Genomic DNA, 24,620 nt, shown 5'->3' on the forward strand with positions numbered 1-24,620 from the left:
TCCTCCCCGCGGACGTCCACGCATGCCCCATAGGATGTAATGGTATAAAAGCCCCGCCCCCGCGGGTCCCGTCAGATTTCGACCCCTCCAAAGAAGAAAGGGGGAAAGCTGTTTATGCACATTGCATTTCGGGGAGGCTGGTGGGCACATGTGAATCCATGAAAGATACCAACGCTGGAGAAATGGAGTTACAGGTAAGAAACTACTCCCTTCTCCAGCATTGGATCTTTCATGGATTCACATGCTTAGAATAGATTGTATAGCAGTATCCTAGAAGAAGGAGGTGAGAATGCACTGCAACATACATTACAAAAATAAACCACTCCCAGTCCAAATATATATATATATATATATGCACGTAAGCAGTAACATATTTATATTAAGGCGACACATCAAGGAAAAAACCAAACATCGGCAAGGTAAAAGACAACAGTTTCACCATTTGGCTTACCTCATTGAAAAAGATGGCGCAGCACTGCCCTCCCCATCTGTACTTCATCCGCATGCTGCCTTTCCAGGCAGTAATGGCGTGTGAACGTGTGTGGGACTGACCACGCCGCCGCCTGGCAGATGTCTGTCAGAGGAATTCCTGCCCATAGCACCGCGGAGGAGGCTGTCGATCTCGTCGAATGGGCTCTAGGGTGCCCTTGTAGGGGTCTCCCGGCCTTGGAGTGACTAAAAGCAATTGCCGACGAGACCCATCGGGCCAGTCCTTGCTTGGAGATTGCCCTTCCTCTCGTCGACGGACCATATGCAATGAACAGCTGTCTGGTAGTTCTGAGTTCTTGCGTTCTTTGCAGATAAAACTTTAACGCTCTTTTCACATCGAGCGTATGAAGAGCCTTTTCCGCCGTCGACGACGGGGTCGCAAAGAAAGTAGGGAGAGCAATGGTCGAGTGCTTGTGATAGACTGTCGGTACTTTCGGGATGAAAGTAGGATTAGTTGATAGTATCACTTTATCTTTAAAGAATCTCATATATGGAGGGTCTATGACTAATGCCTGTAATTCCGACACTCTTCTAGCTGACGTAATGGCAATTAAGAAAGCCAGCTTCCACGATAGGAACTGCATGGATGAAGAGGACATTGGTTCGAAAGGAGGTTTCATTAAAGCCGCCAACACCACATTTAGACTCCACGACGGTGGGAACCGCTTCGTAGGGGGGAAAGTTCTAAAGAGACCCCTCGTGAAATGTTTCACCAGTCTGTCGCTGAATAACGGTGCGGAATGTCTCCTTCTCGTGAACCTTGAGATGGCCGCCAGGTGCACCTTGATGGATGACGAGGATAGCCGACTCTCTGCTAGGTGCAGAAGATACGGTAAAATTTGTTCAGGAGTTACTTCCCCAGGCCGTATTTCGTGCTGTGTTTGCCACCACATACAGAACCTTCGCCACTTGCATATGTATGACTTGTTAGTGGAAGGAGCCCTAGCCGCCTGTAGAATTTTTCGGCAATCCGACGAGACTTTCAAATTGCCAAATTCTGCAAAGTCAGGAGCCATGCTGTCAGGTTGAGGCTGTCCGGATTGTGATGCCACACCGTTCCTTTGTCCCTGGATAGGAGATTCGGAACTTTCTGGAAAGTTATCGGTTGTTCCAACGATAGGTGTAGTAGGTCGGAAAACCACGGTTGTCTCGGCCAATACGGTGCCACCAGAATGACCCGGCATTTGTATCTGCGAATCCACTGTATTGTCCTCCGTATAAGGGGAAACGGAGGGAAGGCGTACAGGAACTTGTCTGTCCACGGAAATGAGAACGCTTCCCCTAGGGATCCTTTCTGAGGCCATCTGCTCGCGAACTGCTCGCATTTCTTGTTTTCTTTCGTTGCGAAGAGATCGACTGAGGGGTGACCCCACCTTTTGAAGATTCTTTGCAGCTGAATGGTGTCCATCTCCCACTCGTGTATCTGAGCCATGCTCCTGCTCAGGGAATCCGCTTGTACGTTCTTCACTCCTGGGAGATGGTGAGCCACTATAGATATGTTGTGTTTCAAAGCCCAATGCCATACCTTTTGAGCCTCCACAGAAAGGGTCCTGGATCTCGTGCCTCCTTGTTTTATCAAGTAGAACATGGCTGTCGTGTTGTCTGTCAGCACTCTCACTCTCGACCCCTTGATATGTGGGAGGAATGATTTCAAGGCCCATCTCACTGCCCTCAGTTCCAGTACCTTGATATGTAGGCGTGATTCGGTGGGAGACCATCTGCCCTGGGTTTGGTGGTTGTCCATGTGTGCTCCCCAGCCCGTCAGGGATGCGTCCGTGATGATGGTATTCTGAAATTCGGGTTCTTGTAGAGGAACCCCTCTGCCCAGATTGTGAAAGCTTTTCCACCATTGGAGGGCTCGGATGATTTTGTCGTCGTCGACGGTTAGCCTGTCCGACCACCGACCCGTGGACTGCTTCCATCTGTCCGCTAGGAATTCCTGAAGCGGCCTCATGAACAATCGACAGTTGGCTACTAGATGGATGCAGGAAGCCATGGAACCTAGGATCGCCACATACTTTCTCACTGAGAGTGTGCCATGTAGACGTAGTTGACTCGTCAGCCGATTGATCTTTGACATTCTGTCTAGGGAAGGCTTCACTATTCCCGACTGGGTTTCGAATTGAGCTCCCAAGAACTTTAAGTTCTTTGATGGCCTTAGAGAGGACTTTTCGAAGTTCACTGCGAACCCCAGTCGTTGCAGAAGCTGTAAGGTAGCCTGTACGCTGTCGTTGGTCGACGCCGAGGAGGATCCCCTCACCAGCCAGTCGTCGAGGTACGGGTATACATGATGCCCTTTCTTTCTCAGCCAGGCTGCCACGGGCGCCAAACATTTTGTGAACGTTCTTGGGGAGGATTTGAGACCAAACGGGAGCACTGCGAATTGGTAGTGTGTCTGACCTACCATGAACCTCAGAAACTTCCTGTGTTTTTGACACATAGGGATGTGGAAGTAGGCGTCCTGCAGATCTAGAGATGCCAAAAAATCTCCCACTTGAACAGACCTGATCACTTCCTGCAGCGTGAGCATTTTGAATTTCTGGCTCTGTAAGGTCTCGTTGAGGTCGCGTAGGTCGAGAATGGGACGCCATTTTCCGTTCGGCTTTTTTACCACGAAACACCGCGAGTATACCCCTTGGCCTTTCTGCGATGCAGGGACTAACTCTATGGCACCTTTCTGTAACATAAGTGCTACTTCCTGCAGCAAATTGTCCAGATGTGGTTGGGGTAGGGGTATAGGTGGACACTTTGGAGGTTTGCATTTGAATAGTAGAGAATGTCCGTACCTCACTGTGTCCAACACCCACTGATCTGTTGTGATGTTTTCCCATTCTTTGACGCAGCTTGACACTCTTCCTCCCAGAACGGTGCGCTTTCCGTCATTGCTGGTCTTTCTATTTGCTCGTCGACGACGAATAGGTCGGTCGTCTCTTGGATGACTGGAAGTTTCTGCGCCGGCTTTGAGAGTTTGGAATATTGGTAAATACCTGAGAGCAGGTTGCTCCTGATGGCGACTTGGCTCGTAGCCCAAGGTCTTCCGGGCCCGCAATCCTGAAACCGTCGTCTTCCTTCGAGGAAATCGACACTGCTTGTTCCTGCAGTAACGTGTCCGGCAACCCCATATCAAAAACTTCTGGTCTCCAGGCCAGAACTTCGGTCGACGAGGACATCGTCGCCGTCGTCATCGGGTTGATGACGGGGGAAACCAACTGCGTCAGAGGCAGTGAGGGCACTGACTGGTTCGTCGTCGTCGACGGTGGGCCTGCAGGTGGCTTAGGCGGTCCCGCCTTAACGGTGCTCTCCCTGCGTTTATCCGATTCTCTACTCGTGGCAGATCTATGAGGATCGCCCGAGGAGGATTTTGGCCTTTCCTTTCCTTGTTTTTTCGACGATGATGATGATGGTATCTTTTTTGAAGATTCTTTTGAAGACTCCTTGGAAGAGTGGCTTCGTGGAACATCCCTTTCCGCCGGTCGAGTCTTCTTCCCCGGTGGTTCCGACGAGGTTGAACGGCGCGGGGCTCCCGATGTTTTCGTCGAGGAGACGCTGCGCACGGAGCCCACCTCCGACTGAGGGTATGCTCCCGCCCCGTCATTTAACCACGACACCAGCCGCCGATTCCGATCTTTCAGGGTTTTCTGAAAAAAACCCTTACATACTTCGCACTGGTCTGCGGAATGGTGAGGGTGGAGGCAATAAATACAATCTAGATGGCCGTCCCCCTCGTAAACCTTCTTCAATCCGCACGTGGCGCACGGGCGAAACAACGGTTTGCCCGACATTCTGGTAAGACCAAAAAAACCTCAGAGGCTCGTTCGGTCAACCCAGCGAGTAATTTCAATGATAGCCTAGAAGTAGAGACTACGCGAGGAGATCCCACTATCTTTGGAGACGGTTGAAATCTGACGGGACCCCCGGGGGCGGGGCTTTTATACCATTACGTCCTATGGGGCATGCGTGGACGTCCGCGGGGAGGACGTAGATGTGGATAGGACACACAAGTGTCGGAAGTTTTTCCTATAGGAAACGACTATATATGTGTACCGAGGGTTCCCAGTCTGACGACGGGGAATATTCTAAGCATGTGAATTCATGAAAGATCCAATGCTGGAGAAGTTATAAGTGTTTACCAACCCTTAAGACGACTCAGATCAGCGGAAGATCTCTTACTAGTCCAACATCGTGTGAAACGATCCTGCGGGCTTGGCAGAGCGTTTCATATCCAAGGCGCTAAGGCCTGGAATGCGTTACCGGCTACATTGCGTAAGACCGAGAACCTATTTGCTTTCAGGAAACAGTTGAAGACCTATCTCTTCCATTAGTACTTCTCTCTCCTTATAGGTAGCCTGCATTATCTGTCTCTCGGCGCCTGGATGCCTACGGGCTTTGGTGCGGTATAAGATAAAATAACATAACATAACAATAACATTGAAGGAAACTCGAAGGAAGATTCATGCCCCTTGAAACACAGTTAAATTGTGAGAAAGAGACACGTTTGAATGTCCAGAAGGACTCTAGGAGGAGGGAGTCCCCTTTCCCGGCAGAACCCTTCATTACTTTTATATTTAGCACCTTAACCCTTTATGTTTAAAGCTTTTGGAACAAGCTGCAAGTATATAGCTTACCAGATGTTAGGCAACAATGTATGCAGTACCCTTTGGGTGCACTACAACAACCCTGACCTCCCGGCAATAGGAGCACAACCTTTGGTATAAATCTGTACTACACAGGTTGGTAGTGTATTCAGCAGCCAGGCTTATCTCAAAGGGGTCAACGTGAGCTGTAGGAGAGTTACACAGAGATTCACAGTGACAAGTATTCAAATAAACACTTACACACAAGGTTTCTTGAATAAACAATTATTAATTTACTTATCAGTCAGTTAGAATAAGCCTTCTTCAGAAGGGAACAATATAAAAACAACCCACAAATACACTCCAAAACTACACACTCACTCTAAATCAGTTAAGACCCTTTTGGGATGGCCCGCAGTCCCAACCTACACCCTCAGGTGACTTCAATAGCTAGGGTGCTGAGGACATTAATATTTTACTGTTGCATTTAGAATACTCTTAGAAATTGGTTAAAGGAAAAGGTTATTAGAACAAACAAGCGATCACAAATATTCTTAAGCAGGCAAGTAATTTTGGATCCCCTAAGCAGAGTTATTCAGTTAATAGGTTAAGCCAAAATCAATGGACAAAAGTCTGATATGGGCTGAATCACTTCTGGCAGGTAAGTAGAAAAAGTATTTGCACAATGTTTTAGAAGTCTTTGAAATAAAGAAGAATCAATGTAGGGCCACAAGCTGTTTAGGCTTGTGAGTAGTAGAAGATGCAAGCAACTCTACAATGAGAGGTAAATTCTCTCAGACTTTACAGTACCTTTGTATTGAATACAAAAGTGCAGCAGACGACTCCTGTTCCAGTGCAGCTCTGCAGATCTCACTGTTTCTGAGCCTCAGTCGTGGGGACAAGAGGGAGGACTTCTGGGGACGCCTGCACTGCAATGGGACGGTCATCGCTCGCAACCGGCAATCTTTCCAACAAGTGGGACTTCAGTGTTTCAGCTCCTCGCGACTACTGCAAATAGCAACACCACGGTTTCTGGCTGTCGAAATGGACTTTCATAGCTTGTGGGGTCCCGCAGTCTGTTGAGGGGGGCTCAGGCTCGTTCAGTCCTGCTTCCTGGGAGTCCGGAGGATCTTCCTGGAGCTCTTGGCCAACTTAAAAGCAATGCACACAAACTGTTGTTCCTCTCACTGACGTTTTGGTTTCCAGCAGCAACTCTGTGGAAATACAACCAGCTCCGAGAGAATGTCCAGGTGGCTTAGTTTGGAGTTGATTGGTCCCACCAACTCAAAGGGAGAAGTCGTCCTTGCAGGGCTTCTCTGTCGATACGAATTTGGAGTTTCAGCACAGCAGCAGGGCTTCACCGGGCAAACCAACGATCCAGGAATTGCAGCAGGCGTCCTCTTCGTCCAGCGGTCGACTCTGCCTTCCAAGCCAAAAGCCTCGCCTTTTATTCAGTTCTCTCCCATATTCATTCCAGCCTAGCCAGTGCTCCAGATAAGATTTTGAGGTGGGAGTATTTTACTCCCTATTTTTAAACTTTGAGCGTAAATGTGATTTCAAGAGAGTAAAAATGACTTTTCTCCTTTGCAAGAGAGTAAAATGTATGTGACATCCAGCCGACGTATGGAAATCATTGCTATGCGGCAGCCTTCTGCATTGTGACAGAATACACCTTTCCTTATTTCTCTAATGTTTCGCCATTTGATCTCTCCTGTATATATTTAAATGTTGAAAGCGTTCTGAATTCTGTCAAGTAACCTGACCTCTGCACTGCCTTCTGCTCACAACTTGTGTGTAAATGTACACAGGAAAATAATAAAGCTGTTGTATTTACAAGATTTTCATGCGTAAAAACGCCCAGTACACACCTTATCTGGAGGTCTGAACCTAGCTGTCAATTACCCAGCGGGGTGGCTGTCCTTGACAGTCAGCCGGCCAATCACTACAGAGTGCTTTTGGCTCTCCTAGGAGATTAAGCACAGGGAGTTTCAGGCACCTTCCTCACTTCCTGCCCACCCCAGACACCCTGGAGCCAGAGGCGGGCTTCACTCATGAATCCCGCCAAAGGCAAAGCGAACGAAGGGACCAAACCTGGTTTGGCGTGCAAAGTAAATCTCAAGAAGGATTTTTCCACAAAGAAATGGCGAAAAAAGAAGCCCGGGGGCCATTTTGACAAAAATGGCAGACTTGGGTGCTTTACTGCAGCTGCGAATGCAGCCCGCGGTAAATGCACACCACAGTAGTTAAAAGTAAACCACTGCCCTCAGCCATTCAGTGAGGAAAGGGTAACATACAAATGTTACATGAAAAGATAGACAAAGGGGATGCTAGGTAACCCCTCCAGCAGCCGGTCAGATAGCACAGCGAGTAGAGCGCTCGCTTTGACATCCGTGCAGAGCCTGCTGACGCAGGTTCGAATCCCGGCAGGGCCAAACTCAGCCTTTCATCCTTCCGAGGTCGATAAATGAGCACCACACACTGTGGGAAATAAGCAGCGCTCAGATACCTGAGGGTTCGTAGCGCTATATAAATGCACAAACAAACAAACAAACAAACCCTATTGTAAGATAGTGTGTGCTGTGTCTGGAAAGTTATGAGTGGAAGTAAAGTCAATTTCACTTTACGGCTCTGGGAAACAGTAGTTTATTCCAGAGAATGTATTTAAACCTTTGGGAAATCTGAAAGACTTCCCTGTGTCACTGCAATGAAGGTGCTGGATGACACAATGTAAAAGATGATGCCTATGGAGTTTGTCAGACTCCATAACCAAAACAAACACAGAGTTTAAAAATCACATTAAAATGCATGAGAGAGTGGGAAAAAGGGTCTCACTCTCTCCAGGTTAAACAAATCAAGTCCTCAAAATCCAGCAAAGTTGCTGGGGGTCTCTAAGGTGGAGGGAATGAGCACATTTCTGAGAATTATACTGAGTTAGAGTGTGAGAGTCAGATTAGGCTATTTGGGCACAGGACGGAGGACACACTTTTGTTTAACATCCTGACACAGACATTCCTTAGTTTTGTTGAGGCAGGAACCCCCCTTTTAGGATTAGGGATAGGTAGGATTTTTCCCAACCCTTCTTGTTTTTTCATGGAAATATAAGTCTATAACCATCACTTAATATACCTCTGTGTCTGAGTCTTACTCTTGATCCCTTACAATTGTTATGCTCCTTATTATTACAATGTATTCTTTGTTTCCTCAGACTGTCTCTGGTGTTGCCTTAGAGCTCTGCTAGAGGTGTATTCATATTCTCAATGAAGGCAAAATAACACTTATAGCAAAAAGAATAGAGTGTAAATAGATTTTAAATATGAGGATAAAGAAGAAGACGTCAGAAAATTTAAGATAGAAATTGAGTACATGTAATGTCTATTAATTCTGGTTGTCTTGGCTTTATTTTTGTCTCACACATTAAGCAATACACTAAATAAAGTTGGGCAGTAATAGGGGGTACAATGGGAGCTGGGTTGAGGGTAGAAGAACAAAAGGGTTAGAGAATTAAAATACTAGTGGGATTGTGCTTAATAACACCAAAGAAAGTAACTGTCAAAGTCAACCATATTTTATCTCTTTACAGGGTCATTAATAAGGAGGTGGCATGGAAAGAAAAGTGCCTGGTAGACACAAAGGCAAAAGGCCGTAAGGCAGTGTGGGTATTATGCCAGGCTCTGTCCAGGGCACAGGTATAGTATACTCTGTTACTAGCTCAGCGTCAGCGCGTTGAAGGTGGGTTCTGCCTAAGGACCAGAATAGGGAATCACGTGGCCTTCAGTTGCTGAATCGTGCACCATTATGTGTTGTGAAAAGATCCGCTAGAAGCAGTGGCCTGTATCATGTGGGTAGGCCAAGTGGAATTGTACAGATCTCGAATTGTGTTGTAAAGCAATGCCCACAAAATCGAAAGATGTAAGTTTAGGCAGTGCATTGTTAATTTAACCAACTAACTGGCAGCGGAGCGCGGACTCCCAAACCTATATGTAGCCCCCGTCCTCGTTTAATATACACGGATACCGGCTACAGCATGAAAACTATGCCTATCGGTATAGGATTCTCAACTATAGACCTGGACAACTATCACCCCAGCAGAGAAGGGGTATGTATGTATATCTCACACCACTAGTGTGGACACAGGCTGCAGGCACGGCCAAGCATCTATGCACAATAGAACACGGCTACGGTTAAGCACATCCGGCCTAGTTCGCACATAGCCGTCCAGACTGAAACACCTGACGTACATCAACACCTCTTCCATTAGCATACAGCGACCACCACCCGAAAGGAACCCAGTATAGCTGACCTCACATAGACTCTCTCAACAATAGCAATCTATGTTTAACCCTCAACAGCGCTCACACATGTGTCTGACCTCTCTTGGGCTGCTTAGTGGAGCCTTGCCAGCCACACAAGTCTTAGAACTGCAACATGCACACATGCATCTCCTAAACTAAACTACCTAGAATCTCCAACCACATCAACTATGCTCACCAAGGGCGTTTAACCAAGAAAAAAGCGCATTGAGGCCACATAAGTGGGGAAACAGCGCTATATAAATAATCAAATACAATACAATAAATGTATCATGTCAACTTTCTGTACAATGTTTACTGTGTAAATCCCTATAAAAATAGGTTTGTGTGCTCGTGAGCCACAATTTTAGTATAGGGATGCTATACTGGTTTCCCAACCAATTTCTGTACGGCTGTATGGAAATAAACCTTATCTCTACCTTTGCTGCCTGGTTTCCCATTTGGATTATTTGGTAAAAGGCTGCAGGATTCAACATTTGGTGGGTCATGCTTCAGATTAGACATTTCCAGCCGAGACGGTAAAAGAAATAGCAGAATGCTTACCTTCAAAGCGCTGAACACCCGAATTGGTAAGATGGCTAATTGTGGATTCCCTGGCCTACCCCAACACGCCCCGGGCCTCTGGTAGGGGCTTGTTATATTCAACAGGAATATGCCCCTGTCTCTAGAAGAGAAAGAGTTTCTTTGTTGCTTTCAGTCTTCATGCGGTGGTGATTAAGGTGAATGTCAGTCCAGAGGGAAACAGGGTGAATCATACATTAAAGATCTTTGTAAAAGGAGTACAATTTTCACTGGTTATTCTCATTGTGTTTTGTAGCCACGGAGGTTTTTGTTTTCTCCCAAGACCCTTTTCCTCCTAGGCAAGTGGGTATTTAAGCATTTGGTTTTGGGGGAATCTGTGAGGCATAGCAGCTCCTGTGTAGTCTCAGAAGAACTTCAGCCTGACAAGGACCCGTGTCAAAGGTAGTATCCATCTATAGTTATATTGCCCACATGAATTGTGTGGTAAATAAAGTAGCAAATTGTGGTACAAATTCCAGTAGGAACTGTGAGCTTATATCAAAGCATTTTTAATGGCATGAAACCCAAAGAGGTCACAGGAATACCTACATTTAAGCTGATCAAGCTAAAACATGATATATGTACTCTGGATGCAGCTGAAGTTACATACTACTTTACAAACTGCTGACAACCTGGTAATACACCAAATGTACTAGAGAACGCAAAATATTTGACGAGAGCCAGGGTGCGCAAGAAGCTCAGACGCAGGGGGGCAGGAACAGGCTGTTCAGTAGCAGAAGCCGTGGGAAAGCCTGGCTGGCACTGACCTAAACTAGTTTAGAGGTTGAGGCACCCAACCCAGTGGCGTGAAGGGATCATCGGCACACATCACAATATATGGGGCATTGCAAAGGGAAAGCAGGATTGTCTGCTTCACCTGGGGCCGCCAGGCAGGGACCAGTAGGGCAGACCATAAGGAGGTTTAAATCAAGGGGATTTTTGGGACAGGTTCATCTCTGTTTTCATGCCTAGGGTAGGGGGTCAGGCAATACGGCTAGGAGTTTGCATCGATGAGGCAGACATTCAAATTTTGCAGATGTAGGTCATAAGGAGAGGAGGACACCCAGTTACACAAAACGTAAACCTGCATGGGTTACTCCGGCCAAAGTGGGGCAGCCTCACTGTTTCTGGTTTGATGGGCCGGGAGGATAGCTCAGGGGTAATGCGCTTGTATTCGAAGCAAGACAACGCAGAGCAACACTGGTTCGAATGCCGGTTCCACGTTTAGTGACTGGTCCCCGGTATTAAGTGCATTATAAAAGATTAATTCATTAATCTATGGCATTACGGAAATAGCCGGATTACAGTGGAATCCTGAAGTGAAGTATACGGGAGTAGGTCAGTCCATACATGTGCACATGTAATCAATGATTCTGCTGATAAATGCAATAAATCCATCTAATCAAACCTGTGGCCAATTTCTCTTTGAAAAATCTGTTTGCACAGTATTGATTCATGACACTGGACTTTGTGGGGTCACGTCATTTTGGGAGAGTCAACTGACGCACTAGTTATATCAATTACTGGGACACCTACCCAAGGGTTTTTGAAAATAAATATAATTACCTGCCATTTAGGCCTCACTTTCAGACATCTCTGAGCAGCTGTGCGAGGGAAGAAACAAAAAGAATGATCATAGGTTTAGTCTCTTTTCACATCTTTGCAAGAAAGCTATTTCTTTGTAAAGAGAAAGCTGCTTCTCCTGCCCTCATGGATCCCTTTAGAATTGGGTGACTACATTCGATGAGGCTAAAAAGTATCTTTAACTCCTTGGGTCCTGTGCGATTCACCAGGAGTTGACGGCTCACAGATAACCATCATAGCAGCTTTACTTAGCAACACCGCCTTCACATAAATACTTGGAATGCAGAGCAAGGGAGCATCTAACGGGGTCATTGCATTTACATTACCGCCCCTCTTAATTTACCTCCCACACAAAAGACAAATGTCATGGATAGGAAATACAGGATAACTGCATAATGTGCAATAGCATTTGAGCAGCTTCTCTTAACAAAGAAAAAAACAACAGCACATTTAAAAAGGTAAGTTCTTTCAAACACCAGAACCACATCGGCAGAGAAAAGACCTTCACTCAAGGAAAGAAAACAAGTTGCAGAACAAAATTGAAATAATTTCCCATAAAAGCGGCAGTAGGATCATTAGATTCCCTTCAGTGCATGAGTGCAGTGGTGGCAGGTACACTGAGCCTATGATACAAAGCGAATGGAATTATAAAAAGATGACGAGGGGTCACAGGGTTTCCACATTTGGAATGAGTATGACTTGGACATATAGTGTGACACATAAGCCACAAAGAGTTGGGCTTCCATGATGGAGTTGCTGCAGCTTTGCTTTAGATTTTCACATGTTTACGCCTGCTACCACTGCACAGTGATTCGTATTGTACTCTGAATGTAATTGAAGATTGGAGAGTTACCCCAGTGATCACAGTGTGAATACCTGCAGGAAGGAATGGACCGAATGCCTTGTTAACAGAGAAAGATCCCAAGAAAACCAATGCAAAAAGAAGAGTACTTACACCAGAGAAGTCAGTAGCCCAAGAAAAAAAATCAACTTTTTGTTCACCAAAATGAGTGATCACCAAAGGAAGAGCATTTGGTTATACAAACGCCTAGTTGGCTAACCGCTCCCATAGCCAACCTACCAGAACAGATTTGAGGAAATAGATGGCATTAATATTTATATACAGAGTTCTCTATTGGAATTGATTGACAGATGGGTCAAGTGCACCACATTTCTGGTACATTATTATCAATCTGGAGCTTGTCTTAATCTTCCTTTTGCATGCTTTAGGGTAAATGGGTTAAAGTTTAGTTTAGTTTCTTTATTTGTACCGCGCGTCGAACCCTGAGGTAACTGGGCACCAAAAACATAAGCGAATATTACAGACATATATCAGCATTTACAGCAAACAGCAACAACACTAAGTGCAGTTCGACCATGGTTACATGGTGGTCAAAAGTTGAGAAATTCAGTTACAATACCAGGCTGCTAGTGTTGCAGCGAGGCATACAAAGAGATTAAACGGGCATGGTATTTTGAAGGCAGGTTAGCCGTGCGTTAGTGTTTCTTGCTGAAGAGCCAGCTCTTTACTTTGGCTCTAAAGGTCCAGAACGAGGGTTCCATTCTGAAGCTGAGTGGTAAAGCATTCCACTCTTTGGCGGCAAACACGGGGAAACTTGCTCCACCAGCTCTTTTTAGGTTGAAACTGGGAATGGTAAGGCAATGCGAGTACAGGGCTCTAGTCGGTCTAGCTGGTTGGTGTTTGTTGAATTTATCAGCCAGGTACTTAGGGGCAGAGTTTGTTAGGCATTTGTGGGTGATGACATGTGTACGAAGGGAGTTTCTATCCCGTACTGGGTGCCAGTGGGCATCCTGTCTGAAGTTAGTGATGTGGGTCGATCTTGGGATGCTAAATGCAGATCTTAAGGCATTGTTTTGAAGGACCTGAAGTTTGTTAAGGTTCCGTTCAGAGGTGCCTAGGAATAAGGTGTTGCAATAGTCAATTTTGGACAACACTAGTGCCCTGGCTAAAGTAATGCAGCTACTGGGCGAAAGGAACACTTTGCAGGCATTAATTAGCTTGTTAGTGTAGGCTGTTGTAGAAGCATTGGCATTCACTTGCTTCTTGAGAGAGAGGGTGGAGTCTAAGTATACACCCCAAAGTTTTAATTTCTTTGGCCACTTTGATGGTATCAGGTAATATTATCCCCATATATATGGTCGCCGTAAATAATATCGCCGGGAAAAGGTCGCAGCGATATTATATGGGTGACCATATATATGGAGACAGGGGCAAAAACATTTTTTAAAAAGAAAAAAAATGTGGGGGTTGCGGGGGTGTCCCCGCATGTTCCATGCAATAATGTCGCCACACAAAACGGCCTTTTTCGGCGATATTTTTGCATGGCGAGATTTTTGTGGCGACATTATTACATGGAACCACTTTGATCAGATTTTCATCGATGTTGATGGATGCATAGCATGCATCTAATTTGTTGAGGCGTATTTGGGAGCCGACGATCAGGAGCTCAGTCTTTTTGTCACTGAGGCATAGACAGTGGTCTGCCATCCACGCCTGGATTTCCAAGTATATCTCGTTAATCCATTTGGAGTCATCTTCGATGTCCAGTCATTTGGTCGAATTAAAACTGGTCGAATGACATTTGGTCGACGCAATTTGGTCGAAAACCAAATGGTCGAATTTTTTTTTTAATTATATATTTATTTTTCGGGTTTTCGTTTTTTTAAAAAAAAGTGTTTTTTAGAAAAAAAAGGGGGATGGGGGGGACCCCCCTCCCCCCCAAAAAAAAAAAAAAGGAGTGAAAATAATAATAAAAAAAAAATTCGACCATTTGGTTTTCGACCAAATTGGTTCGACCATTTGTCTGGTCGACCAATTCTTTTCGACCAAATGTCTGGTAACCGTCATCTTCATAGCACCCTGACAGCGTAATGAGAACCTGGGTGTCATCAGCGTAATTCGTATAAGTGACACCCAAGTGGTCAAGACGGTCAAAGAGGAGCTTAGTGAAGATGTTGTAAAGTGTTGGCGAGACACATGAGCCTTGCGGTACGGCGCAATAGATGGGAATTGGGATGCCTGAGGCTGAAGATGCAAAGACACTAGTGGTGCGATTGGACAGGAATGAGTCTATCCAAGTAGAAGCGTCGCTGGAGAAGGCAACTGCTGTGGACAGGTGAGCAGGGAGGATCTTGTGATCTACAAGATCGAAAGCTGCCGATAGGTCTAGCAGCAGGAGCATGGCCAGCTTACCATCGTCCTAAGCCTCATCCATTTGGATTTTTTAGGTCCAGGAGGGCTGTTTCCATTCCATGTCTTGGCCTAAAGCCCGATTGTCTGAGGCCCAGTAAGTTGTTGCCCTCCAAGTGTTTCTGGATTTGTAGATAAGCCACTATCTAGAATCTTTAGGATGTAGGCAACGGTGTTGATGGGCCTGTAGTTGGTGGTCGTATTAGGGTCTAGGATTTTTTGAGAGAGGCATAACCCATGCCTCCTTGAGATTGTTGGGTACCGAGCTAGTCTCGAAGGAGGAGGTAATTGTGGCAGGACAAAGGTATGACTTTATTTAAAATAAGCTTATAAATTACAGGTCGTTGGCAAGTTTGCATAAAGAGCACACTTTCAAAAGACAATTGCTCAAAGGTAGGGCCCCTAGAATTTCATGGTTCATCAATTCAGATCGTTTTAACATTAGTTAAACAATTATACATTAGAACAACTGAGGGGAATCATACCTGTTTGACCTCCAGGATTACAGTCATCCTGGCAATAGTCATGCTGAGGCTTGATTACTGCAATAGTGTATAGGACTGTAAGGGTGCAGAAGTTTGACATTGACAAGATGGTGGCCTGGTGGTTGCCAAAGACTTTTATTAAGTGAATACAAGGACGAAGAAAACCCATCATGTCCAAAATAAAGAGTCCACGGTGCTGTGTCAGAAACCCATTTCCTTCTCTTACATTAAATGTTAAACTAAAGAAGTGGTGAGTCTCCAAGAGTTCCAAAGTGAAACTGTATCCTGGGGGAATGCCTCCCTTTCCCAGGTTGCAATCTCATTTTGAGGAAAACACAAAGTTCCGGGCTTCAAAGTTCTCAAACCACAGTTCCAAGAAACCTCACTATTCCTTTTGGCCCATAGCTGTCTTGACTATTGCGTTCCATTTGGCTTGTCTCTAGGGGTAAGGACCTCCTTCCCCAGGTCCTTTGTGTACTGCTTTCCTTAACCTTCTTGACCAGGGGGTGGCTCCCTCCCCTCTGGCCTACTGTTTACAATCTTTAGGGGGATGTCTCCCTCCCCCTAACCTTTCTCAGTTTTTAGCTAGTTAACTCTGGGGGTTGGGGGTATGTCTCACTTCCCCTGTCCCTTGACAAGCCTCTACGCCAGTTCAACAAGTGATGGGGGGAATGTCTCTGTTCCCCTGACCCTTGTCATGCTTCTCAGCCAGTTCAACAAGTGATGGGGGAATGTCTCCCTTCCCCTGTGGACAGCCCCTGTTCACTAACCTGCCAGGGACTGTCTAGCTGCTTCATAATTCTGGTGGATAGCCCTAGTTTACTAGCCTGCCAGGGACTCTCTGCTTCACAGTTTACTTTTCTGTTATGTGTCCCAGACCCTTATTTCTTTACTTCCTTGTATCGTGTTATTTGGGATCCTGCTCTCCCAAGTACTGTCATGAGGAAGGTGGTTTAGGAGGCTACTCGTTATGTGCTGTGAGTCTGAGACCCCTATTTCTTCAGAATTTCCGCCCTTCAGAGTCCAACCATTCCTGGCCACCCTGGGCTCCACAGGGTACTTACCTGCCAGGGTTCTACGGTTGTTCGTGGGTTTCTTCGACCTCCCTCTCAGGTTTCGCTTGGCTTCACCAGGGATTGCAGAGTCCTCTCAGCAGTTCCTGTTCTTGGGCTGCACGCCTTCTACTGACTGAGCGTTCCAGCGTCCTTTGTTCGACTGGTTGCCCGTGGCCTCCCTTTACTTGCAAGTCCATCCGTTCACGGTAGACCTTCCCGAGACACCTCTGCCTGCGGGTAAGCACTATGGTGTGTGCTTTACTTGCCTCTCTATTCTCTTGTGTTCGAACCTCCCGGTTCCTCTAGGGTGGCCTTCTCCCTTTGGACTGTCCGTCGTCTCTTATTAAGATGGGACATTCGCAGGATTTTCGTGAGCAACTAGAATGCTCACCATAGTAGTTTCACTGTACTCTTGGTGGTTCTGTGTTTCCCCTCGTCACAGTACTAAACTGACCATCCTCCCAGGAGTCAATAGAGATCATCTTCAATTCAGTGTTTTGCAAGGAGACTCTACTTGGGTAGTTCTTATTCTCTCTCGTCCTATCATTTCTCAAGTAGGATGTAGGGTTTTCTACATTTATTGAAGTGTGGGGTATTGAAGGAGTTTGTGTATGACAAGAGGTGGAGGGAGGGGTTGATGGAGTCTGAGAATACTACATTCTCCCTGGATAGTCGTCCATGGTCCCATAGGGGGCAACCCTCCCATACAATCCTTCCGCTGAGTGCCACCCCCAGGGGGACTATCGGGTAGAGGCCTCACATCCCTGGCCTCTTGGGGAGAGGCTCCCCTTCGAGAAGAAGTAAAGACATCTACGGATTTGTCAAAAGGACCTGGAGCAAGAATGGAACTTTGCTGCCAAGTTAATGTTCTGTCTAAAGCCATTGTAGGTCCCAATTCAATTTCCTTTGCATACTTTTTTCCATATTGGGCGCCCTCATTTATTTCTCTATCACATATTGCCTTTGCATTTTGTATGATCATGGCTTGGTTATGCGTGCAAATTCGCATTATTAGGTTTCCTTTAAAGGGTAAAATGGGGAAAGGGATTTTAGCCTGCGAGGGCACAGTCAGATCCCTGACCAGCAGCTCTATGTGTACTAACCAACAGACATTTATCCAAATGCCTATAAACTATTAAGCCCTAAAAATCCCCCAGATTCCACTGCTGGCAAGGAGAGAAAAGGGACAATCCTCGTGCCAAGAAGTAGTACAGTTTGTGGTATGTCACTTATTAATTCGCAATTCAATTCAAACATGCAAAATCCTACTTGCATCCTATACTGGTCCTACATAGAGGATATGGCCTTAGTTACGGAGAACCATTATCTATGTGTGTGTATGTGCACGTATACACGCACAAACAGATGTAAAGGAATATGATAATCAAGCCCTGTCAATGATGCTCCACTAGCCCACCGATAAATTACAGAGTCGATCAGTGTTCACTCACAGTGAGTTGATTAGAACTGAAAGCAGCCACGCTGTTCCTCATCTCATTCTCACTGCCCCGCAATGGGATGAGCGAGAGGTTACCCAACCTGGAGTCCTGGTGTATCCGCGACACCCGTACCTTTGCCGACTCCAAGGGCCACACATTCCCACCATGCTAAGAGAGAAAAGAGAAAAGAGTTACACCATTGTCATGGACGTTATATACTGCAGGAGAGTGGCTAAAGTCATAGGAGGTGGCATGCGTTTGAGGGCCCACTGTAGCAATTTGTAAGTAGGAAGGCAATGTCTGGCAAACAAAGTTAATGACTGCCTCTCATGCACAAGCTTGCTAACACAATTCTGGTTCCTTACATTCCAAAACATTACAGAAAACGAATGATTTCTGATTTGGGTGGAGGTCGTTTGTGAAATTGGTTCTGCACTAAAGAGGACCCAGAGAGTGAGGGTAGGGGGTCACTGCACGGCCAGAAATGACCTATAGCTCCTTTCTTTCTCCTTCTCGGGCAATGAAAGGGGACCTCCCTCTAACACTTGCTGCTCTGTCTTTTCCACCTGTCACATGAGCACCAGAGACGTCATGCCGTCAGGGGAATTAAGGAAATCTAGATACTAGATACACTAACACCTAGATTCTAAATTGAGCAGTCTATTCGTTTCCCAATTGTGCCAATTTAGGCTGCAGTAGTTTTAGTCCGTTTGGAGTGAAAACATTCACAATAATGGCATAGCTCCTATGCCAGGAGTCAGGCTGATGCCACACAATCCATTGCATTTCCTACTCCTGCCTGTGGGGGGAGAGGGTAAAGGATTGTTATGTTATAGAGCATGTATACTGTGCCAGATCACCATCATAGCAGTCTCAGAGCAGCGAGGCTTGTCTAAGGATTCGTGTAATGTGTCCCTGCTAGGACCTCCATGTGCAATTTCTTAAAGAAAGAAGAGACTTGGTGGGTGAGGGAGGGCTGATTGATGGGAAGGGAAGAGGGTGGAAGTGAGGCAGCTGGGTGGAGAGTGTTTGAAAAAGCTTATTCGTTTCGTTAAGTGTAGGCCCTATGTAAATGTTGTAGCATGGTAATTGTGATGTGGTTTTAAGTGTCAATAAGCATGAATGCAGATTTGTGTAACTATTCTCGAGTACAAACAGTGCTTTGGGTGTGTGGGCTCCCGAGATGTGGTCAAGCAGACCGTGTAGGTAAGAAAGCTCAATTCCCCTGGATGTGTCTGAAATGTTGCAGAGGGTGAAACTCCAGAATCTTAATTCTGGGTCTGAGATTCCTGAAGCCCAGAAAAGTTCTAGTTGAGTCAGTATGTTTCAAAGATAGAATGCCGAGAAAGGAAAGGAAGAGTACAGAGAGTATTGTTTTTATAATTTGAAAGGTGCTCGTGCATGCTGTGCTACGTCATTGACTATGATTGCTGGGCCTAATTTTTCATTGGACTCAGCCGTATTCTGCAGGGTAGAGCACTAAAAAAGGAAATGGGGCTAGCATGCATTGTTTATCAACTCTCAGGGCAACTGTATGTAGTTGAGGGCTTTCCACACTTGCATAATGATTAACATGCAAATGACATGCTCGTTTGTCAGGTATGTCAAAGCTACATTCAGTGCATGGCCACTTGGCAGGCCAGACTTGAAAATGACAACCCCAATATGACATTCAGTTCCTTGTAACACAGTACCAATTGTGCCCTAATAGGAAAGATACAGGCCCAGGGACTGGTATACGTGCATGGACAATGATGTACTCGCACAAGAAACTCGTCTACAGACCCAGGTGTACTCATAACAATATTATTTTAGGGAGTTCGAAGGGTGCACAATAATTAGAAGGCAGTGACCTGGATTACAACATTTAATGGTTGGTAAGATAGATCAGTGGGTTTAGCGCTTGCTGCTGTGATCTGTTTGTGATCTGCTCGTCACAGGTTCGAATCCTGGCAAGGCCAACTCAGCCTTTCATCCGTCTGAGATTGATAAATGAATACCAACTTCAGTTGGGTGACATTGTATGTATATATGTTCTCTGTAAAGCGCTTAAGCAAACGCACTATACAAATAACACATCATTATCATTAGTGGAAACCCAGAAACTAGGGTCTTATGAGCACATGTGAAATCCTGCGGCGTAGATCAGAGGAGGAGTCTGACCGCAGATCTTAACCTTCTTGTGCACTGCTGGTCTTCGGCATGCGTGAACAAGTCACCTATGCTACTCTAAACTACATTACATTGGCTGGATGCTTTGCCCAATATATTTGTTCAGACATCTGGAAGGCTTGAGGATTTGCTAATGATGCGCACTGCAATTAACATTTAAACCATCACGTGTGTGCACTTCCTTTAAAAGCACGTTTAATATTGTACATGTGTAAACGATGGTAAAACGTAATCCACGAGCAAATGAGACATCCAGTGAGAGGTTGCGTCATAAAAGGTGCAAGCCTCTGTAGTGTGACCTGAGAAAGGTGGGGATCTGATAAAAGGTGCATTGCCTGCATCCGTGGTGTGGGCATCTGAAACACGCTGCATGTCTCAGTGCGGAGATGCGAGAAAGTGCATATCTGTAGTGAGGTGAATTGATAAAAGGTGCAGATCACTGCGGCCTGCTCTTCTAAGAGGTGCATTTAGCTGGAGTGTTGATGATATCCAATGAAAGGTGCATTTCGCTGCAGGGTGGTGTGGTCTGGTAGAAGGTGCATGTCTTTGTAGTGTGATGCTCTTACAAAAGGTTCAGGTCTCTGGAGTGGAACTTGATGAACGGTACACCCATCTGTAGCTCGGTGCACGTTCCTGTAGTGAGCTTATGGCCCTGTATTGAGGTGATCTGTAACCATGTGCATGACTAGTGTGATCGGCTGCTTCCTTACCTGCACATGAAGAAACGTGGCAAACCACTCTCTCATCTCCAGCTGGGTATCGCAGCAGATGTACCTATGAAGAATAAAGGGGCAAATCAAACAGCGTGCCAGTCTCTTGCCAGAGGCAGTGTTATGGGCGAGATGCGACGCGCCAAAGGAAACACAGCCATGAATCTGTTTTTCCCTCCCTTCCCAACAGAATTGGAAATCCCCAGACGTGTGTGTGAAACACTGACCGGTCATGATGCCTCTCACATCTGCACCTGCCGCTCCCGGCTTTATCTTGTCGTACATGAACGCTGCTCATGCATCGGAAACCAGGGAGGCGAACCCCAGTCCTCAGGGGACGGCGATGCAAACGCAGGCGCAGGGAACAGACAAGCACTGCGGACAAAGCCGATCCAACCCCCGCATCCCCGACTGAGTGCGGCGGCTCAGGGTATAATGCCACGTCTACAGCCGGTGCCACAGGCGGCACTTTCCTTTATGTGCAACCGCTTCGGAGGGGCAGGCAGGGCCTTACAGGACAATTTAAGAGGGTGTTCCGGGTGATCACTTGATGCCCATTATGTCCCACAATGTCTCGAATGTCCTAGATTGCCACGTGCGACCACCATTCAGCTGGGGGCAGGCAAAGGAACGAGGGGGTGATGCTTTTTGGTCTGTGGGTGAAGAGGTGCTTCAAATCACTATTGCATTTCTATTTATTTGACGACCAAGGATGTCAATTGCAATCAGAAATGACATTCAATAACACATTTACATATGGCGGAAGCATGACCATGAGAGGTGCATGTACAATAGCATGAAGATGAGAATAAGTAGTGAGCCAGTATATGAGGGTGAACAAAAATGAGGATATTTATACCAGTGACAAAACAAACAGAAACAAAATGTATATAAGAAAACAGTTGACTTACAAAGGTAACATTAACTAAGGGGGCAAGTACTTCAAACCTGGATACCACCCGGCCCTCTACCCAGTCGACATCAGCCCCCCAGCACTGCCCCCTGCTGGCCCCCTTTTAGGCTGCTGCGCATCCCACCCTTAGCCTGAGACCTCATCCCTTGGCTCCCCTTGACACTTCCCTCCCGGGCCCGCACAAGCGCTGGTCCATTCCTTGCCCCCCCCACCCCTCCATTCCTATCTCCTGCACTTCTCTTCAGTGCACTTGCACAATCCGAATGCCACAGGGCCTAGTAGGACCACGATTGTATATTTACAGTTTTTCTCAATGTGACTTACTCCCCTTGTTCCCGCATCACTTTGCCCTGTGGTGCCTGGAAACACCATTCTGTGGTATAGGCGGCTTAGAAATGCTCAATAAATAAATATACTAAAAAGTACTAATTAAATACCGAAAAATACATTATTAAGTGTCACTGGAGGCAGTGGTGGGGTCAGGTAGGGAGGATGGGGACAGGGCAGGAGTAACTCCATCTTTAGTAAGCAAGTGACGTTTAAGCAGAGCTTTGAAGAGATCCACAGTTGGGCTGGCATTGTTTTTGTGGGCAGTGGCTCCGGTGAAATGGGGCGAGCAGGGGGAAAGAGCGGAAGCGAGAGGTAGGCACAGGCAGGGTATAGGAAAGTGAGATTGAGTGCAGAGGATGATCAGAGGGAATAAGATGGGGAAGTAAACTGAGATAACAATCAGACAGGTACTGAGGAGCAAAACCATTTATACCGTTGTAGACTCAGTGAAGTAACTTGAAAGGAGAGCAGTTGTACATGGAGAGCCAGCCAGTATGTTGTAGGTATGAAAAAGTGAAGGAGGATCTTGGTAGATTGTAGGGAGAGTGGGTGGCAAAGTTGAGGACTGTCTAGTGGGAGGAAGGAGTAGAGAGAAAAGCAAATGAGTAGGCTTAAGCAGTAGTCCAGTTTGCTGAGCACACGAGTGAGGATTAGACTTTTTGTAGAGTTGTTAGCAAGAAAAGGACACATTTTCCAAATGCGGAGTAGATTAATACAAGCAGCAGTGGTAGTGATGAATTGTCGTAGTCGTAGGTCTCTATCAAAGAAGACCCTAAGATTGCAAACCTTGGGTGAGGAAGCAAGAAGGTCAGGTGTGTACAAGTAATTGTGTTAGTGTAAGTAATTTCTGATCAGAATTGACATCCCTGTTCATCAAATATATAGAAATAAAAAAAATAATTCAATAGGAGAGGTAAGGGAGAAGTAGCCGAGCGCAGAAGAGAAGAGATAGGGGAGAGTTGGTGGACATAATGCAGGATGGGGAGGGAGAGAGGAGGGCAGTGAGAGTGTCAGGGATTTCAGAGATGTTAGAGGAAAAGTAGCGAGCAAAGTCATTAACAGAAAGTGAGGAGGCGATGGATATTAGCTTGGGAGGTGTGAGCAAAGATTGAAGGATAGAAACAAGTTTGTGGGGGTGATTGCGAAGGGAGGCGATTAGGTCTGTGAAGTAAGAGGATTTGGCAGAGTCCAGCGCCAAGGTTAGGGAGGCATCTTTGAAGGCTAGGAGAAGGGAAATTGTCTGTAATTTGCACCAGTGTCGTAGGTCACGGTGCATGCTTGTTTTGATGCACTTGATTCTTTGCAGGGCCTTGGAGTGTTGGAAGTAAGTGCCAAATGTGTGCCAAAGCCTTAATGGGCATCAGCACCTATTAGTACGGATGCCCACAGATCTGGGTCGGAAAGCTGACTTGGCTACTGCAGGGATCAACTTATGCATCCCACCCAAGTTTTCAATTCCATTCTAAGTAATGCCATTCTCATAAAACCTCTGGTGGGGTGAAGCGAATGTGTGCTCCTAATAGGTACAGTATTGTGTGCCAATGGCTGAGTCCGAACTAGAATCTCTAACTTTTGAAATCCAAATCCAATCCCAAAACCAGCAAAACACCCCATGGTATATTCGGAGCGCAAATATTAAGCAGTAAAGGGAATTAAAGGCACTGTTCAGGCTATATAATAACATGGATTTCAATGGCCTTTTTTGTTTTGATGTCTGTTTTTTTAGTTCAAGGCAATTCATCATTGGAAAATTAGTATATCTTTATTCCTAGTGTCCATTGCTTGAGTTAAGCCCCTTTCCAAAAAGACCTGCACGCTGCACAAAGGGATGTGGTAAACATATTGCTTCACAGGTTTGTAGCTTCAGAAATATCTCTAATCCTTCAGTTTGATCACACTCATTGGGGTCATTTTGAGTTTGCCGGTATCTTTCGGGTAATTCCGGCATGATACCAGCAAACTTTCCTACCGTTTCTGTCACCTGATATCCCAGAATTGCCTGGATATTACATGTGACAGAAATGGCGGTAAATCCTCATTCCATGGAGTGATGGAGGGGATTGCTGTTATTTCCGGCACCGGTAATACCGGTGCCTGAAAATACCAGCAGTGTTTTGCAAGAGGCGGCCTGAATTACCTCTAGCTCTTGGCTGGAGGTAAATCAGTGAACCCCCACCAGCAAACATCTAGTGTGCCAGCCCGGGAAAATTGCGGGTCACAGAATTACCAGCAATTTTCCCAGACCGGCAAACTTATAATGACCCCCATTGTCTCTTCGAAGTCTCTTCTTTTGTCCTAGGTGGAGAATTTCACGAATCGGAATGATTTCTCTGCCATCCATTTTGTTTGCCTACTTAACCCGAAGGCAGGAGGATTCCTTCTGGCTCCTCATGTAACAAGGGCTTTACATTTCATTTGTTATTAAAGTAATTTACTCACACAGCTACGTCTTTAAAACAACCTTTGAAATATCATGGTAGATTTGGTAGACTTATTTTGAGTGATCTTGAACAACCCCCTTTTTTCTGTTATGGGGGGTCGCCCCTATGCCCCCTCCATATCTCCTCCATCCCTCACCTCCACACCTCAGCACACCCCTAAAACCATAAATATATATGTTAATGGCAAAGTACTTATGGAGCGCAGCTAAGGTCTGAAGGCATCTAGGCGCTTAGAGGCAGAAAACCGGTAAGCCAGTAAGAAAAGACAGCTAGAACAGATGCGTTTTCAGAACCCTGCGAAACTGGGCATGATCAGTGAGATCATGCAACATCAGAGGCAGAGCAT

General features: G+C 46.0%; 1 protein-coding gene across 11 annotated transcripts in view; it reads right to left on the bottom strand.

The window, feature by feature from the left end:
• Positions 1–24,620, bottom strand: part of ARAP1 (ArfGAP with RhoGAP domain, ankyrin repeat and PH domain 1) — a 2,533,956-nt gene that overhangs the window by 53,560 nt on the left and 2,455,776 nt on the right. For 8 of the 11 annotated variants that reach the window (XM_069640265.1, XM_069640271.1, XM_069640262.1 and 5 more), the window contains 3 exons: positions 20,591–20,654; positions 17,721–17,876; positions 11,501–11,538 (listed from right to left, as the gene is read on the bottom strand). In XM_069640265.1, the coding sequence (XP_069496366.1) occupies positions 11,521–11,538; positions 17,721–17,876; positions 20,591–20,654 (238 nt within the window). In that variant the 3' untranslated portion in view covers positions 11,501–11,520. The remainder of the gene's footprint in view (positions 1–11,500; positions 11,539–17,720; positions 17,877–20,590; positions 20,655–24,620) is intronic. The other 3 variants (XM_069640269.1, XM_069640266.1, XM_069640267.1) reach the window with 2 other exon arrangements.

Source organism: Ambystoma mexicanum, chromosome 7q (assembly GCF_040938575.1).
Source record: "Ambystoma mexicanum isolate Mex_15411 chromosome 7q, UKY_AmexF1_1, whole genome shotgun sequence".
NCBI classification, from domain to species: domain Eukaryota; kingdom Metazoa; phylum Chordata; class Amphibia; order Caudata; family Ambystomatidae; genus Ambystoma; species Ambystoma mexicanum.